General features: G+C 38.0%; 2 protein-coding genes across 3 annotated transcripts; one reads left to right on the forward strand and one right to left on the reverse strand.

Moving 5' to 3' along the window:
• Nucleotides 1-3792: 3792 nt before the first annotated feature.
• LOC127426761 (2-aminoethanethiol dioxygenase-like) lies at nt 3793-7434 on the forward strand. Its single transcript, XM_051673776.1, has one exon. The coding sequence runs from the start codon at nt 4017-4019 to the stop codon at nt 4764-4766; it is 750 nt and encodes a 249-aa protein (XP_051529736.1). The 5' UTR covers nt 3793-4016; the 3' UTR covers nt 4767-7434.
• A 1198-nt stretch (nt 7435-8632) lies between these two features.
• On the reverse strand, nt 8633-19026 carry LOC127426748 (early growth response protein 2b-like). 2 transcript variants are annotated; one of them, XM_051673760.1, is made up of 2 exons: nt 18891-19026; nt 8633-9879 (listed from the first exon to the last, which is right to left on the reverse strand). In XM_051673760.1, the coding sequence occupies exon 2, from the start codon at nt 9857-9859 to the stop codon at nt 8804-8806; it is 1056 nt and encodes a 351-aa protein (XP_051529720.1). In that variant the 5' UTR covers nt 9860-9879; nt 18891-19026; the 3' UTR covers nt 8633-8803. The 2 variants fall into 2 exon arrangements, with proteins under 2 accessions (XP_051529720.1, XP_051529719.1); XM_051673759.1 differs by lacking the exon at nt 18891-19026 and adding an exon at nt 10146-10490.
• Nucleotides 19027-19815: the final 789 nt, after the last annotated feature.

Here is a 19815-nt window from a genome sequence, read left to right on the forward strand (position 1 = left end):
CTCTCATTATTTCTCAAGAGGATGGTCTTTGTGGTGCTCATGCACAAAGGTACATGTCCTGAGTACGCACTTCACTGACTCAGAGCTGCACTCGGTCCATGCATGCTTCCGGTCCTCTCGTTAACAACACCAGCCTGACAAAATAGAATGAACAACCAGCTTTGATAATTAAGGTGTAAAGTGTTGAGTTAAAGAGGATGTACACTGAGAATAATTATTACATTACTTTCATGATGAACATGAATGGGTCAATAACAGATAACAGATAACAGATATGTCCTTATTTGTCTTTTAAAAATCTTTTTAAACAATGCATGTGCCAAGTTCCTAGAAATGTAACATTTGTATTCGTGTTGGTTTCATTCAGCTTTGGAAAAACTCTTATATAATTTTCAACAAATGTTTTGATTTAATAACAGGTGTTACCTGTCATTTTTCTTACACATTAAATACATGATGTAACTGAGTGTTTAAATCTAATAATTATTTTTAAAAAGGTTTTGAAAAAAAATGTAGGAAACGGTTTTCAAAAATACCATGAATATTATACTTTCTTGGGGTTTTTGGATTTGACAAATGAGAATCTCAGCTAACCTTGCCATGCCATGAAAAGCCATCACAAATTATCTGATATTATCTGATAATAAGAGACTTATTGATCTTGACACACAGTCATGAGGGTCTACATGGGTCATCTCTGTGATATAATTTCCTCTTTTTATGTGTTTTTGTCGCATAACAACTAAAAATGACTTCCAACATGTTAGTTACGCCACTGATTTGGATTTGATGGAGGAAGCTTTTAAAATATTAATAACATTTTGAAACAAATCTGCTTCACTAATGTTTTTTTTTTTTTCTCCCCTTTTATTCCCCAATTTGGAATTTGCTCTAAGTCCTTGTGGTGGTGTAGTGACTTGCCTCAATCTGGGTGGCGGAGGATGAATCTCAGTTGCCTCTGCATCTGAGACTGTCAATCTGCACATCTTATCATGTGGCTTGTTGAGCGCATTACCGTGGAGATGTAGCACGTGTGGAGGCTTTATGCTATTCTCTGCAGCATCTGCAGGAGGTTACCCCAACATGACTCTACCCTCCCTAGCAACTGGGCCAATTTGGTTGCTTAGGAGACCTGGCTGGAGTCACTCAGCAAGCCCTGGTTTCGAACTCGCGACTCCAGGGGTTGTAGTCAGCGTCTTTACGCACTGAGCTACCCAGGCCCCTTCATTTTTTAAATATATTTTTTAAGAAATAATAACAAAAGATTAGTCCTAACTACTTATGCAGTTTTCGTTCTTTTTTTTTTTTTTTTATCTTTTTAATGACTTTTCACAATCTCAGGATGGTTACACCACCTAGACATTTTTAACTTTATGCTCCACAAAAATAATAAAATTAATATTAATTCAGAAATTAATTGAAAACATGTCCATCATGGAAGAGAAAATTAATTACATGCTTAATGTATTTTGGACAAATGAATACATCTGGACACAAAAAAAGAGTATCACATAATTTACCCAAATAAAGACTTGATATTTGTACACTGTAAACCCTAATGTTGTCATTACTATAAAAATTAAGTTGTCTTAATTAAAAATTACATGAAACATCAAGTTTTGGGCTCACAACTCAAATATCTACACTACCGGTCAAAAGTTTTGAAACACTTGACTGAAATGTTTTTCATGATCTTAAAATCTTTTGATCTGAAGGCATATGCTTAAATGTTTGAAATTAGTTTTGTAGACAAAAATATAATTGTGCCAACATATTAATTTATTTAATTATAAAAATAAAATTTAATAAAAAATTAAAAAAAAGTTTTTGAAATTGATGACTTGGACCAAATAATAAAGAAAAGCAGCCAATAATTGCCCAACATAGATGGGAACTCCTTCAATACTGTTTAAAAAGCATCCCAGGGTGATACCTCAAGAAGTTGGTTGAGAAAATGTCAAGAGTACATGTCTGCAAATTCTAGGCAAAGGGTGACTACTTTGAAGATGCTAAAATATAACACAGTTTTGATTTATTTTGGATTTTGTTTAGTCACAACATAATTCCCATAGTTCCATTTATGTTATTCCATAGTTTTGATGACTTAACTATTATTCTAAAATGTGAAGAAAAAAAAATTATAATAAAGAATGAGTAAGTGTTTCAAAACTTTGACCGGTAGTGTATGTTCATTGAACTTAGTTATCGTAAAACAAATCTATTGATTTTAAGTGTTAATAACTAAAAATTGAGGATATGGAGAATACGTATGATCCCTTGCACTTTAATTATTTAATCATGTTTACTTGGTCAAAGGGAACTTTAGGAGGCCTTTAAATAGTTGTTATTAAGAATTCATAGAGGTTTTAGCTCTTTTGATGTATTAATTATGTTGTTTTGTTTCAAACCGTTGTTTCAGTGACAACATTAGGGTGATCTGTGTCCCCCGGACCCTGTTAACACTATCTCAGTCCTCCTGGAACATGTCCAACTGAAGTGCAGGTTTTAGTGTGTTTCAGTGGAGAATTAAGATCATTTAATGATTGACCCAGAACAGCTTTGTTATTGTATGATCTAAATTTGAGTCAATTCAACAAAAAATTATTATGTAGAAACAGCAATAATTAAATGGCAAATCTGAGTTTAGTCTACTTGCATCTAGTTACCTTAACTTAAATAGTTAAGTTCATTCTATATGAACAACAAGTAAAAATTAATTACACAAGTTTTGGAGACGCCATTACTCGATTCAACTTAGGGAACGTGTTTACTCAATCATTTGAGTAGTCAGCTTATTAGGCTTTTCAGTGTATGCAGTGTGGGGTGTAACCTGATTACAAAGTAATTAGTTACTGTAATCAAAAGTTAGTCAAAAGTAGTGTAATACATTACATTTTAAATTCTAGATTACAATTACTGACTTTCAAATACGTTAATTAATTTTAAGTACATGACTTGGGTTACACATTTCTAAAAGTATTATTTATGTCGATTTTAAAACATGAATTGTGGTCATATGTACATCTGATTGCATTTCTGTGACAGTGGAAGATCATATGCTCCCTAATACAGTAAGTCATTGTACAGGAGAAACGTGTGGTGCTGAGTGTATGACTTGTGTGCCACAATGAACAAGGACGTGTAGACAGTATTTTGAATGTGTTGATCAAATACAGCAAAAACTTTTCTGTGACAAGTGTTTCAGAAAGTAACTTAAATGTAAAGTAATAAGTAATGTCATACATTTTTCGATAAAGTAATCAGTAAAGTAATATGATTTCAATTTTCAAAATGTTCATTTAGTTTAAGTTCTAATAGTTGTTCATTTTTATTGCATTTGAAAAATTGTTACTTGCAAATAGTCTGTATACTCCGTTTGTTTTAGGAGCAATTTATTTAAAGAACTGCCCAGTGCATCATAAATTAAATGCAGTGTTGATCTTGGTGGGGTGCTGATGTGTTATTGTGGTCCAAAGTGGCTGTGGGGGAAGGGACAGAGTTGAATGGCCCGCATGGTCCTCCCACCCCTCATACACTAGAGAGGGACAAATGTGAGCGGATTGCTGGGTATTGTAGTAGCCTACAGTTACTCAGTTACATTGTGCTATAACGAAACTGTCAGCAGGTTTCCAAAATGCATTTATTTCAGAGACAGAGTGTATTGATATGGCAAGTCATAATCTGTTCACATATTAACCTATTACTATGAGGATTCATTCCTCATCCTCAAATACAAAAGAACTACAAGTCCCGTCATGATACCTGCGCATGCGCAGTAGGTGTGAACTGAAGATCTGATAGCCATGAATGGAGTGTTGGAGACGCGGATTTGTGAATTTGATCCAGACGCTGAAATTAATGTCTCTTCTTCAATTGAGTTTTTTTATCGGTACCTTTAGCATAAATAGATTACATTGGTTCATATCGTTTAAACGAGACCATCACGTCCGATTTAACAGCTTTGTTCATCTCAGTCGCTCAAGGAAAATCACGGTCCCGTTTTTCTCATATTAAACATGCCGAGGATTAACAAGACCTCGCTGATCCAGAAGATCGTGAGCCAGGCTTGTCTGACCTTTAAAAACGGCACTTCCTCCGGCTTTGGGGACAATAAGGTGCTGTTAGACCAGCAAGCAGGTCTGGTCACCCTGCTGTCCGAGATCAGTGCTGCGGATCTGAAGATTGCGCCACCGAAGAAAGTCTCCATATCCTCCCATCAGTCGCCTGCTTTCCCTCCAGTCACATACATGCACATCTGCGAGACTGATGTATTCAGCATGGGAGTGTTTCTGCTTAAGGCAGGGGCTTCCATACCTCTACATGACCATCCTGGGATGAATGGCATGTTGAAGGTCCTATATGGCAAAGTCAATATAAGGTGTTATGACAAGTTGGATAAAGCTGATGGGGGTGAGAGTGAAAGTGAGGGGCACTTTGAGCCTTTCAAGGGCGATGATGTGAGGAGAGCCATGCTGAGGTCTTCGGGACAGTATTCTGAGCAGAGTGGCCCTTGTATCTTGACCCCACTCAAAGACAACCTTCATGAAATTGATGCAGTCGATGGACCGGCTGCTTTCCTTGATATATTGGCACCACCATATGACCCTGATGATGGGAGAGACTGTCACTACTACAAAGTTTTACAGACTGCTGAGGAAAAGTCAGAGCAGAATGATGAAAATGAAACGTGGCTTTTAGAGATACCCCAACCGGATGATTTCTGGTGTGGTGGAGAGCTGTATCCCGGTCCTGAAGTTTCTGTGTAGAAACATGCACACTGGAATGGACCTAATATAGCCTATGCCTTCTCAGCTGTGTTAAAATGTGCTTGATTTTTTTTTGGGACCACACTACACCCCTACATGATTGTAATGTCCATTCCACACCAGCAAGATTATTTTATTTTTTTGGACACTTTATGTGCCTCATAGGCTGCATGTACTCATTATGGCCTGTCTTGTGAATAATGAAAAGCATGTACTCTTGTATAAGTGCACACTTCATATACTGTAAATATACACTGCCTGGCCAAAAAAAAAAAAAAAAAAAAGTCGCCGTTTGGATTTAAATAATGGTTATGATCTGGGGTTGCTTCAGTTGGTTGGGTCTAGGCTCAGCAACATTATGCTGCAATAAAATGAAGCCAGCTGTGTCCCTGAATGTACCGAATGACCAGGTTATCCCATCAATGGATTTTTTCTTCCCTGATGTCACAGGCATATTCCAGGACGAGAATGCCAAGATTCATTGGGCTAAATTTGTGAAAGAGTGGCTCAGGGAGCATGAGGAATCATTTTCACACATGAATTGGCCACCACAGAGTCCTGTTTTTAACCCTGTTGAAAGTCTTTGGGATGTGCTGGAAAAGACTTTACGGAGTGGTTTGACTCCCATTGTCAATACAAGATTTCGGCCAAAAATTAATGCAACTCTGGATGGAAATAAATGTTGTGACGTTGCATAAGGTTGTCGAAACAATGCCACGACGAATGTATTTCGTAAATCAAAGCTAAAGGCGGTATTGACGATGGTAGAGCCGAACCACTCTGTGAAGTCTTCTCCAGCACATCCCAAAGACTTTCAATGGGGTTAAGGTCAGGTCTCTGTGGTGGCTAATTCATGTGTGAAAATGATTCCTCATGCTCCCCGATCCACTCTTTCACAATTTGAGCCTATGAATCTTGCCATTGTCATCCTGGAATATGCCTGTGCCGTCAGGGAAGAAAAAAATCCATTGATGGGTTAACCTGGTCATTCAGTACATTCAGGTAGTCAGCTGACTTCATTTTATTGCCACATAGCGTTGTTGAGCATAGTCCAGACCAACTGAAGCAACCCCAGATCATAACGCTGCCTTAAATCCAAACGGTAACTTTTTTTGGCCCAGCAGTGTCTTAAATACATGTGTTTGATTTATTTTAAAACACCATGTGCACAGACAGTTATACTTATGGTACTGTTTATAATTTGGGGTTTAAAGTACTATTAAAATCTTTGTAATGCATTTTTCATTTTGACTTTGTCATCTGTGCTACAAGTGACTTTTGCTTTTGGCAACCGGTTGTATGTTTACATTAGTTAACATGAACTTTCAATGAACAATACGTTTTCAGCAATTATTAGTCTTGGTTAATGTTACTTTATACCTAATAATAAATTTTTAAAGAAATTTTTTTTTTTTTTTTTAAATGACATTTTTAATGCATTATGACCTAAGAATGAAAAATAGTGCAGTTATAAATGAACATTAACCAAGATTAATAAATGGTTATGAAATAGTTCATTCTTAGTTCATGATAGGCTGACGCATCAGCTAATGTTAACGTATTGAGCCTTATTGAAAGTGTGTTAACTTGCACTTTGTGCACTTCATATGCAAAGTGTATATAAAGTTATTCTTAAATTATTCACTGCCTGTGCATTTGTTCATAATCTGATTACTCATTCAATTACTTGTCCCCAGTTCTTTATTTGAAGTTTAAAGTGCATTATAAAGCAGCACTTGCTGCTATACTTTGTCAAAGTATGCAACAAAGCTCTCAAAGTTTGATTTCTTATAATGATTTACTTGGCCCATGTTAGCTGTTTGTTGTTATACACTGAATTCAAGAAACATTCAGTAATTAATTGACAGGACAAAAATGTGAAATTACTTGTTTTGCTTTGTTTTATGATGTTTCTATTTGTCAGGAATGGGTGTGTTCTTTTGCCCGGCTGTTATCTGTCATATAGAGTGAAATCCCTTTTAAAATCAGACGTTCAATGTGAATGTCCAAAGACATATCCAGACATATTAATGTCTAATGTGGTCTCATGTTTCCCACACATAGGTAAATATATGTCTGAAACATAAACGTAGGAGGCAGACTTGTGTTGCAAGCCTAAAGGTAATAACAGGACAGATTATTTGATAATTTCATCACATTAGACGCCGTCCTTTCCTATATTCAGTTTAGACTTATGTTTATAGACCTTGCTCTGTCAATTGAACAGAAAATAAATAAATAAATCACAACGTATGCAACTGATAAATTTGTCATTGTGCTGATTGTTGCGAGTTGCTCAGTAGTAGCATATATAAAGTGGATAATATGCAGTCTGCAGTGCCTCAAATTTTCATTTATGAATATATAGCACCTTTATTGAATACAATGTTAAAAAAAGAGGCCGATTTTTATCACTTGCCCACATTTTAATTTTGGGTGGTTCAGAAATTGCTTTCAGTGTTTAGAAATGCTATTAAAACTGCAGTGTTTTCTGTCCCATAATGTAAAATATCTTATTTTAATTACAAAGAAACCATGGCTTTAAATGTACATGTCAGACAGTGACATAGGCTTTTCCAAAGTTTTAATGCCACCAACAATATGGTTTCCTGATGTAAATACGGGGTTGTCCCAGCACTAAATGTGGAGATTGATATGTTCAACCACGATTTTTATACCATAGACACTGAAAAAAAGTGTTCATTACATATTGTTTTTTGCATCAAATAAAGTTAATTTATTGAAATTCACAAATGAAATTTTTTTTGGCTGCTTGAAAGTTTTATTAAAATGCACATTTTTTTTTACAACCCCTTAACTACTTTTTCATACATTTTATTTATTTATTTATTTGTATAAGGACAGAAAAAATATGATTTCAGAAAGAAAAAAGACGCATGGGAAATAGGCTTTTTCCTTTAAAAAAAAAGTCACAAAAAAAAGGAACCTAACCATAACATATTCATTATTCATTATTTTCCCCATATATATATATATACTGTATATATACATATATGTGTGTGTGTGTTAACCTATATTGAACATATAAAAGGGTGTGAATATTCACCCTTTCTGCAACTGTAAACAAAGTGTGTAGGTGCTGTGGCCCTTGTGAGATCATGAGTCAGAGCTCAGTGATGGCTAATCGGGAATGCCCCTATACGGTTTTTCCTTTTACACCTTTTTTTATGTGTAATAAAAAACAGTTGCAGTCAACAACAAAAGTTCACAATCCATGTGTTGTTTATTATATTCATGTTGACAAAGTAGTTTGGACATAGTTAACCTGCGTTAGTCATGTCATAACAAATACATTGATATCAGTTAGAACAACCACAGAACAAACGTCAAGTCGCTATGAGTTCAATTATTTACATTCCTTGTTTTAACCACAATGCAACACTTCTGACACGAAACAACTTGTACAAAAATATATGCTGGAAAACTTTCATATTAAAGGATAATGTACAATTTAATTCAAAGCTCGGTTTATGTACAAGATGAATGGACGAAAGGCACGACAATGGGAGAAAAGGGTGATGTTAGAACCTCCTTGTCAAATAACACATTAGTTTAGCTGAAATTAGGTTTAAACGGACTTTTCAGAGGCAAATCTTTCAGCACCTCTATTCGAGTTTAAGCACTCAACATTTCACCTTTCCTTCCACGTGTTGTTTAAGGTTAATTTCTTTTTATTAAATTAATTGTCCTAAATATTCAAACAAAGTGCGTTTTTTTCAGTCAGCATGCGACTGAGGCAAAAAAAAAAAAAAAAAAAAAATATATATATATATATATATATATATATATATATATATATATATATATATATATATATATATATATGTATATATATGAAAGGAAGAGCAACGCACCACCGCACCACCTTTAAAGTGCGCGCAATGAATGTGTCCTTTTGTCACTGTGGTTTGACTTCACTCAGTTCACCCAGTTTGAATATATTACGAGTGGTGCATGATTATTTTCATTAGCTATTACCTATATAGTGTTGGATATTGCACAGTCCATTTGAAAATTTACTGGCTTGAGCTGGACGAGCAGATGCCCGCGGATGAGCCCATGGTGATGTTGCGCTCTGAGCTGGAAGATGACAAGGACTTTCTCTCTTTCTGTCGCAGGTGGATTTTGGTGTGTCTCTTTCTTTCATCGCTCCGTGCGAACTTTCTCCCGCAAAAGTCGCACGCGAACGGTTTTTCGCCGGTGTGCGTGCGGATGTGGGTCGTCAGGTGGTCGCTGCGACTAAAGTTCCGCATGCATATCCGACACTGGAAGGGTTTGTGGCCGGTGTGGATGCGGATGTGTCTGGTGAGCTCGTCCGATCTGGAGAAGCGCCTGTCGCAGCCCTCCGCCGGGCAGGGGTAGGGGCGCTCGTGGACGGGCGTCTTACTGGGTCTGTTGGGGTACTTCCTCGGGCGCAGAATGGGCCTGAGGGGCAGATTTTGCGGGCTGTAGGCTGTGGGTAGCCTGGGTCCGTCAGACACAGGCCCCCCCAGTGTGAAGTTCCTGATAGTGTTCAGTGGTGTTAAGGGTGGAGGAACTCTGAAAGACTCCAGCGGGCAGGAGAACGGTTTGCGGTCGGGCATGGACTGCATGTCCCTCTGGCACGGAGGCTGAAAAAAGCTGGCATAGTCCGGGATGATGGGGAACAGCCCGGAGTCTGTGTTTGGTTTGGGGGATGAGTAGGATGGCGGGGGATAGGAGATCGGACAAGTGGACGTCGAGAGGAACGCGGATGGGTCTTGATAGACCTCTCCACATCCAGAGTAGGGTGGCGGAGGAGAGTAGATGTGCTCCATGTCGGACTGGTTCTGCGCCATGGTGCAGTTGAGAGTGCTGGAGAAGTGACTCGGGGAGACTGAGGATGCAGGTGACGAGGATGCTGAGGATGGCTGGGTCATGCCCAGGATCCCCGCGCTCACGATGTTGATCACGCCCTCTGGGTTCCAGTTTCCTGGGTACTGGGAGTCGATGGAAAACTTGCCCATATAGGTGAAAGTTTGGTTGCGAGGGCCAGCTGGTTGCGCGAAGCTGCTGGAATAGGACAAGTCGAGAGAACGCTTATCTGTGCACATGTCCCCGCTGATCAAGCCATCTGCAAAAAGAATCAGACAAAAATTAGGGTTAGAAAGAGCCCAGAAGCCACTTAACGTCATGCGATTTGCAGCGAGTACCCAGAACTTCACCTTTACGCACATGTATAGAAAAGCTGTATGAGCTCATATTCATGTTTTGTATTCCCTCTGAATACCCTTAGATGTGAGTGATGACTCGGTTACAGTATAAACACGCTCAACATTTAAAAGCACTGAGCACGTGAGTACGAAAGCAGGTGAGATGCGCGCCTTAGGCTTTTCTTACCTCCCGAAGTCCCGTTGATCTGCTCGTAATGTCCTCCCAAATCACCATTTGGAAATATAGTCACAGAAGCAGGCAGTGATGTGATCTCGTCCACTGAGTAGATGCTTTCGGACAGAGGGTGCACAAAGCCGCCAAGAGTTACGGGGGCTTTTTCTAAAGTTTTTGCTGTCATCATTCAGTCGTTTACGAACCACTCGCTTAGATGTTCACAACGTGCAAAATGCTGTGCCTGTGCGAACGACCACTGCTTCTCACAACTCTCTAAACGTTACATGTGGAAAGCTGTCACTGAACTCTGCGAGTAGGCTATAGCGTTCACTGTGATACCATCTGGCTGCTCTGTGATCTTGAATGACAGATCCTTGTGGAGCTGCTAGTGGTAGTATGTATTTATGGGGAGCCCATCAATGTGCCGTGACGTCACTGGCCATATAAGGACTGGATGGCAAAAGAAAAGTAGCGCTGCGCGATCTGATTGGTTCTAGATGGTGTGACGTGTGGAGGTAACGCTTGTCAATGGAGAATCCTTTCTGCACAAGCCGATTTTGCTTAAAAAGCATTTTGCTCCGAGGAAAATCGAACATGGTATATCGCCTACTATTTTAAAATATTTCTTAAGCCAAAATTAAGCTAAGTGTAGTCATGAATTTGGTGAAAAGTGTTGCATTCTATGTAAATAATCGACTGGTTTGCTACAACGCATCATTCTCAGTCAGAGATTCCGGTTCATTTTCACGCCATACATGGGTTTATCCGATAAACAGCAACACCCCTTTCGTCCATTTATGGAGCTTATCCGGAAATTGAGTATTGGAAACTCGCAAGTGTTGCCGAGCAAAGAGACGCCGCTCAACCAGCATCAAAAAACCACAATCAAATGAGAGACACAATCACGGAATTTCTACCTTGGCTTCAGCGGCACTGTCGGAAAGTGCGCCACATCTATTTGAATAGACACCATGTTTTTGGAAAGAGAGAAATATTTTTAGTAATTATGTCCTATACTTAGAATGATGCTCAAAAAGGATTATTTTATGATTAATATCGCGCTAGCCCATATCATGTTATTATTATTGTTTATATAGCCTATATTCATGTGTCATTGCGCTCTTGTGGTTTGTTGTTAACAATTTCAAGGTGCATGCATGAGAATTGATGTTTTTCTCTCTATGTCAATTTATAGACATCGAATTGCTATAGGCTACTTGATACAACAGTCCCCTTGCCCCAAAACTTCAGCGACTAAAACTTTCCAAATGTAAATTCATGTATAGCCTACCTAAATAGAAATGCTTTCCGCTATGAGATTTAAATGTGCGACCAAATTAAACGATGATAAGTGAATTCCCCCCGTGGGTTTAGAAACTTCTCTAAGTAAGAGACACGGGGGAGGACAGAGCTGACGTCGAAATTTGAGCCAATAACAGAGTCGAGATTTTTATAAAAGTATTTTACAAAACACATTTAAAGCACATTTAGTGTATAATAATTAAATAAATGTCGCAAAGTTAACAGTTATGATGATTTAAGTAGATCAAGCATGTAAAATGTACTGCAGCTAATGGATAAATGATGCATATTATACAGTAGGCTATATTATCGACTGCCTTTGAAAATAACGGCATTGCTAATGTCAATAAACGTTTCCAAAACTCAGATTCCTTCTGAATTTTGTGCTTTTTGCCCTCATGGTATGAACTTAGCAAAGTACGGGCATATAAAACCCCACATTTTAAATAATAAAAATCAAGCAACGCTTTATAGAAACTGTCCGTGCGTGCGCTCAGCTCATTCAAGGCAGTGTCCCAATCACAGAACATGTCAGTGGTTGATGGCTAGTCAAGTATCTACTCGACTTGTGCCTGAGTTATGACTGTCGGAATAATGGCTTGAGTGTGTAGCCTATATACAGTATGTGTATTCAGGGCACATAGGTTCACCTCTGGAAACAAGTCTCTCTTCCATTATACTTCCGACATCCCACACACTCATCGTGAAAACGGCCGATATGACTGTGTTTTGGTCGCACGTCTATCCTAAACATTAATTTTACCATTTACTTTTTTACATTTATTTATTTTATTTATATATTATTATTATTATTTATTTTTAATTTGTATTTTGCATAAATAAATAATATATGGAAATGCAGGGTAAATAATTGAAACAGTCGGTAAATTCGTCAAATATTTAGTTGTTTAGTTTAAAAATAGCTTACATATTTGCGATTGAGCCAAAGTAGTGAAAACGCACTCTTAACGCACTCTTCTGCAGCCTCTGGAGTTCAGCAAAGTAGGCTGCCCTCTTCTTAGCCTTTTTTTAATTTATTTTATTTTATTTTTTTGCTGTAGGGTTTAAAGTTTTTTGTTAACAGCCTACATTTTGTTCTTCGGATCAGTAGTCTATAGACTATTGGTGTTCTGTTGATCTGTAGACATTTTTCTAAAGAGCTAGAAAATAAAATCAAAAATATTTAAAAATCTTAAAAATACTCTGCATCAGGTTTTACCCTTTTGTTTTATTAGATCCTTCATTTTTAACAATAGCCTATGACTTAACATATTTGTAAACAAATGTAAAGAACAAACACATACCACTTAGAGAGCAGAGATCTTTCCAGTTTAATTGCTTATAATTACTCTGTTCTAGTTTTTGTGTCTTTATATCTGCAGTGCTTTAATTCATTCCCCAGCAGATTATTCTTGAGAACATGTGAAAAGCCCTAATGATTTGTCAAGCACTGTTTCTGCTATCCTTTACACAAAGTAAACCTCAAAGTCTCAAATAGCCACAAAGCAATATTTTTCATAACTTATTTCCTGCGTTTCTGTCAGACATGAGCATTATTCAGCAAGGTGTGCGATCTGTGTCTAATAATACTGTGAAAAGAAACCGTGCTCCATTTTCCAGCAATGCTTTGCATTATGAATATATTATGCAGATTTGGGGGGCAGTGGTAGCTCAGCGGTTAAGGCTCTGGGTTACTGATCAGAAGGTCGGGGGTTCAAGCCCCAGCACTGCCAAGATGCCACTGTTGGGCCCTTGAGCAAGGCCCTTGACCCTATCTGCTCCAGGGGCACTGTATCATAGCTGACCCTGCACTCTGACCCCAGCCTAGCTGGGATATGTGAAAAAGAAGAATTTTACCATATATGTGCAAAATGTATAATGTGTGATAAATAAAGAAAATTAAATTAATTAGATTAGTGTGTACTGTTTAGCTTTACTTTTTGCAGATTTTAGTTATTTTATTTGTTGTAACTTTCAGTTATTTTTCTTTTAGTGATAATTCAGAGCTCATTTTATACTTAATATGGTGTTTTTAGTTTTCACAGTCACTGTGATTTGTAAGTTAAATGATCAAGTCCTCTCCTGAGTGCACGCCACTGAAACCTTAGGACTGCAGAGAATTTCAAAATAAAAGTCATCAATGTTTCTCAATCTTATGACTTGTTCATTTTTCTTTGCACGTTGGCACCTTCGCAGGGCCCCCTTAGGCACGTCGGGGCCCTAGGCAGCCGCCTGTTTCGCCTGTAGGACGGGACGGCCCTGAATGGAATGATTGAAAATTAATGTTTGTTGCCCAGATAATAGTCAGAGAGACGTATGAATTGTTGCGAGAGCATTTTATTGTCTAAATTAATTGCATTATAGAACTGAGCCAATTTGTGTTCTAGCTTCTAACCATGCCATTAAAGCTTCTTGATTCTCATTGCTTTCCGTTTACAAGACAAGCGGGGCCAGTGACTTTAAGCTTGGGGTTATGGCATATCAAACGGACAGGGGGCAGTATGGTGCATATATGCCCCTACATTCCAGGTTGACACTCACAAATGCCCTTAATTAACTAAATCATCTAAAACGGCTTTGATGTGTTCCTACATTTAGGGGATAGAGAGAACTCTCCTTTTCTCCTGGTGCTCTGATTGATGTAGATGATATCGGATGTCAGCTAAATAACCCAATTTATAATATTTTCAAGGTAGGCCTCTATAGAAATACGAACATAACAGACTCTGTAATATCTGTAGCTTAAAGTAGTTTACCCTGCTCATCGTAGGGTAAAATCTCAATCATTTCTTCTTTAAAAATGTAAAAAAAAAAAAAGATTGTCTAACGATAGCGTGAAATTATGAGATGCTCAGAAGCACCATTATGACTTTGAAACAGAAAACATCTTGAAATCTAACCATTCTTCATTCTTTCCTATGAGAGTCACTTTATATTGTGCATAATTGCAAGCCTCTTCATATTTACAATTTCTCGACACACTACGCAGAAGAAAAATTGACCTGCTCTTTTTGTGATATTTTATTATCCTACTCATTAGTAGATTCAGAGGAAGAGAAGAGGTGAATATTTCATTTTCAAAATATGCTAACCCTTAAGATCTTTCTGAGAGTAAAGTTATAGGTCTACCATATTGTTCCTTGCCAGTGAGATGTGTTTCAGGACAAATCTGCGATAATTCTAACAAATAACTGAGAGAAATGTTCTTTTATAGGGTCGCAGCTCTCCTCTGAAAATCATCAGAGGGCTTATTCTCATATTTGGTGAATAAATCAATAGCTCTTTGCAGTGATTAGTTATTTTCCTGTAATTGTTTTAGCATTTTTTGTTTCATCAAGCAGGAAAAAAGCTTGAATGAGATTCTAAATCGACTTGCGTACAGGAAACCTCAGTCGGCTACACACCCCCCTTGTTTTGATAGTACAGTGAAAATCCCCAATTAACAGCAAGCTTCCTGTTGTACATCAATCATATATTTATGTCACCACCCATGCAGGGGTTATTTTTGAGAAGGTGTTGCTGTCATCATAAGCATGTCTTAGGAACAGTTTGTGATCTCAGAACACCACCAGATTGTCATGACAATTTTTGAATGCATTTCAAATGGAGCCATCTGTTGCCACTACATACGCTTATCACTGACTCTATGTCAAGGATATGCCTACTATTACTGGATGCAAGTGTACAAACCAGAGCTCAAACAGCCTGAAGAGATTATTGATATTCTATTAGAAGGCAAATGTTGAACAGCGCCCCTATAAACTGAGAGGATGTCTTCATTTTCAAGGCTGTTAATCGGCTCGGTGGGTAATGATTTAATAACGGCCCCATCAGTACCCTGTCTGAGGTGCCGTCTCGTTTGCGCGGTCCGCTCTGCATCTTTTTATCGCCGCTGTCGCTCAAGCGGGCAATTAGTAAAGAGCTCATGTCGTCATAACGACACCTCAGAAGATATTGATTAGAGTGCGTCCCCGCAAATCACCCAAAACGCTCGATAGTGAGCCAGGGCCAGCAACACACCACACTTACATTATCAGACGTTTAGTGCCAAAGAGCCGGTGCTTTTTTGCCCCAAAGGCGCAACCGTGAATAACGACCACAGCGAGTAATGTGACAGACCGCAGCCAGACTGATTACAGGGACGTGTCAGCTGCTGTTAATGGGGGAAGCCCTTTAAACATAGTCTCAGATCAGAGCCTGAACATGCATAATGAGGATGGAGGTAATGAACCTGGCCCTGTTTTGGTCTGCTGTATTAATTGCAGGCTCCCTCAAAGGGCATATAGGCTATAGATAACTTAAACTGCTCTGTAAGACAATGAGTTGAGCCAGAATTGTAGTTTGAGATGTAAACGATCTTTGCTTTATGAGGTAAGCTGGTGTGCCATAGCCATTATAAACACTGAGGGGGACATGGCACCCTCAATATTCAGAATAGTGGTTGATCAATGGGTCTTTCAATAACCGATTGTTAAACTTTTACATTTGGTGTCCCCCAATCTTGGTAACATCCTTGGCAAGTGGTAGGCTACTCTTGTGGGTCAATGCAGGTATGCATGTGCATAATGCATGCCAAATAATCCACCTTATTGGGTTTTCCATTGCATAGACAGAGACAGACTTTGAGTTTGATGTTGTCCATTGTTTCAGTGGGTCATGAAACTGACCCTTTACATTTACTATCTGCCCTTATAAGGGCACTGTGGGACACTGAAAGGAATAGTTCACCCAAAAATGAAAATTCTCTCATAGTTTACTCAACCTTATGCCTTCCCAGATGTGAATGACTTTCTTTCATTTGCTGAACTCAAATGAAAGAAGAATTTCTCAGCTTTTTTGGTCCATACAATGCAAGTGAAGGGGTGTCAAAATTTTGAAATTCCAAAAATCACATAAATCAGCATAAAAATAATCCATAATACTCCAGTGGTTAAATCAATGTCTTCAGAAGAGATTTGATAGGTGTGGGTGAGAAACAGATCAATATTTACTATAAATTCTCCTCCCTGCTCAGTCAATCTCCACTTTAACTTTCATCTTGTCCTTGTGTTTTTGATGATTCACATTCTTTATGCATATCGCCACCTACTGGGCAGGGAGAAGAATTTCTAGCAAAAAAAGGACTTTAATTGCCACCCTAGAATGGGATTACATTGATGTAACTGTTTGGACAATGATAAAAACAATGACAATGATGAATTCTCACAGTGTCCCACTTTACCTATATTCACCCCATGAACTTCATTGTAAGACTTCCAGTGATGTTTGCTCTCAATGGTTAATTGTGGCTGTATGACAGCTCAAGAAAGAAGCTCAGTTTGACACAAAAGCGCTCAAGTCTGCACAGAACAGTGACAATCTTTGCCGCTAACTGCCACATTTGAATACTTCACATTTTTAGGGATTCTTGCATCCTCCCCCACAAACAAAAGAAGGAAACTTCTTCAGATGCATGTGTCTTTTGTTGTACGCCTACAGATGCAAAAATGTTTGCACACTGTGCAGAAGTGGCCCGCTTTGGCAGAGCGTGCCGGCCCTGCCGAATGCCCATTGGCAGCTGGGATCTGGCTGTCCCTGCTGGGAATGATGGGCTCAATGTGATGGACACCTACACATGGCAGCCAGTGAATTCAAGAGCTTTCTTTCATGCATGTGCTCAGGGTCTCCTGGGGTCAAATGACTTCTGCACATGAGGATACATAGAATGACAGCTTTCTGCATCAGCCTTTGCATTGTTTTTCATTTTTCTCTATTACTCATCAAGTTGTCCATGAGATCAGTGTGGACAACAAAGGGTTTTTTGATATCAACTGCACTCACACATTGAGCACATATTACAGCTGACTACTAGCCCTGTTATTCCTGTTCATACTGTATGTTTACATACAGTGGCCCCAAAGTATTTGGAAACTTAAATCACACTTTAAAGTGTATGAATGCCATTACATTACATAACAAAATTTCAAAGCAAGTGGCGTCTGCACACAAATAATGCTAGAGCTTTTCTCAGAACTTAATTTTTCAGTTCCCCTCAAGCTCACAGGTTTAGTTCATCACATTAATATGGGCCATGCACTACAAAGTTTGTCAGCCAGAAAGTCTCCAAATGATTCTTGTTTTAATTTGGAAAAAATATCTATTTTTTTTATTATTATTATTTGGAACTTAACAAACTTCCTATCTTTTGCAGAAAATTTCTTAAACAAAAATGCCACTTTGTTTGATACATGTTGTTATATCATGCAAATACATTCATACTGTACATTTTTAAGTGTGTAAATGTCCTAGTTCTTTTTTGGGACCACCATATATAGCTAATGTTTACAGAAAATAATTAATATTTGTTCTAAAAAACAAAACAAAAAATTATGAGCATTTCTATGACTTTATCTATTTGAGAAGGGAAAACCGAAGAATTTCCAAATCCGGTCCAGGAATGTAACATCTCTCCTAACACTGGCCATGTAATATCATTTTATTAATCCTCAGTCAGGCTTTTGTTCATAAGTAGGAAATGCAAACAGATTAATACCACAATACAGATAGAACAATGATTGTTAGCTCACCCTACATACCACTAGCACAAACGAAAATGTCTTTTGAAGGTGAGTATCTATAGAAAAGTAACACCTACATAAATTCACCAAGAAAGACGGCCTCCTACATAGTTAAGAGAACAATTCATGTTATGCGGAGTCTCCCACGGCTACTCTTTAGATCTCAGCTGGCTCTGCAGGTTTGTGTCCATTCACCCCTGTTCGACAAACCTCATCTGAATTTTGTAGGCGTCACTTGACAGCTTGCTTTATGGTGCATTGTCATCTGCCTGACCTTTTTTAGGGAAAGCCATTGTTTCTTTAATATTGTGTTCATGGATGGATGGATGGATGGTGGAATTATTACATGAAAGATCTCTTTTTTAGTTTCTTTTTTTTACCTCCCCCTCCCCCTAAATCACAATGCAATCATCCCAAAAACAAACAAAAAAATCATCAGAAATTTCTGGAAATACAGATTTTTTTATGTTATAATACTGGTTACACTTTTTTTTTTTTTTTTTTAACTATTCTTAAAAACAGGCTTTTAATAGATTTTTACCTCAAGTTAAGTCTGTTTGCCGAATTAAGTGTTTTGTGTTCTAATTTCACACTTCTATGAATGAAAACACACCATCAAGTCAATTTGAAACACTTAGATGACATAATTGCTCACCGAAACAGTAAAGAGCCACAACACCTTTCCGAAAAAGTTGTGCCCTGTTATTTTAATGTATTCTAATATCCCATTATCCACATTATCTAAATTAAGGTCTCTGCTCAATGGGAAAAGTACTGTACACCCACAGACCACAGACTTAACATCATGCAGCATTACAGCGTATTAAAGCGCACACACACAGGCACACACATACACACACTCAAATACATGAAGAAACATTGGCAGTGCTATACTCACATCATCAGTGCAGCGTGGAGAGAAGTGGCTCTTTGTGACTTCCATTATATGAGTGGGCTCCTCCAAGAGCTTTACACCGCTCCAATAGCAACACAGCACTCAAAACACACACACAAACTCTCTTACACATGCTCACACACTCCTGGGATGGCTGGTGCTCCTCATGCAAACTGATCTGTCTCCAAACTGATAGTCTATATTCTATCATGGGGTTATATGTGGTGCTGTCTTACTTCACTCTTGCATGTTTTTTTTTGGGGGGGGGTGGGGGGTGGGGGGGCGTCCAACAATGGTTGGACTTCATGTGTATTTGACATCTTTGACATTGAAATTGTCATGGTAATGTTGAGTCAAGAGCTGAAATGCTTTGACATGGGTACTGGTGTCATTTAGACATCTTGGTTTGAGGGTGGACAATGCAGCCATGCATGTAATGTTCATGTGCTGTTGAAATGCAATGAATCAGCTGGTACAAAACAAATGTAATCTTCTCTGTATTCACATACTTAAATAGCATTGCAATTTTCATTAGTGGTGTTCATTGTTGGTTGCGATCTGATAATAACGTAATTAGTGACTGTGAAATAATTACTTTTTAATAACAAATAATACAGAAAATAGTGTAAAGCATTACAGTTTGAATTCATGTAATCAAATGACAGTTACTGACTATCAGTTAGGTTAATTATATTTAAGTACATGTAAATTGTAACTTACACATATTTCTAAAATAATATTTATGTAGAATACATTTAAAATAGAAATTACATTCAGATGTAAAGTTCATATCTGTTTGAATTTCTGTGACGGGGGAAGCGTGTGATGCGGAGTGTGTTTATTGTGTGTGACATAACTTTTTAATTTGTTGAGTGGAAAAAAAAGAAACCTTTCTGTGAAAATGTATTTATTTAAAAGTAAAGTATTT

The sequence above is a fragment of the Myxocyprinus asiaticus genome, chromosome 36, assembly GCF_019703515.2.
Source record: "Myxocyprinus asiaticus isolate MX2 ecotype Aquarium Trade chromosome 36, UBuf_Myxa_2, whole genome shotgun sequence".
NCBI classification, from domain to species: Eukaryota; Metazoa; Chordata; class Actinopteri; order Cypriniformes; family Catostomidae; genus Myxocyprinus; species Myxocyprinus asiaticus.

Coding starts and splice junctions, on each gene's coding strand:
- LOC127426748 (XM_051673759.1), bottom strand. CDS start 10,320: ATGATGACAGCAAAAACTTTAGAAAAAGCCCCCGTAACTCTTGGCGGC. Junction 9,880..10,145: donor GATCAACGGGACTTCGGGAG/GTAAGAAAAGCC, acceptor TTCTTTTTGCAG/ATGGCTTGATCAGCGGGGAC.
- LOC127426761 (XM_051673776.1), top strand. CDS start 4,017: ATGCCGAGGATTAACAAGACCTCGCTGATCCAGAAGATCGTGAGCCAG.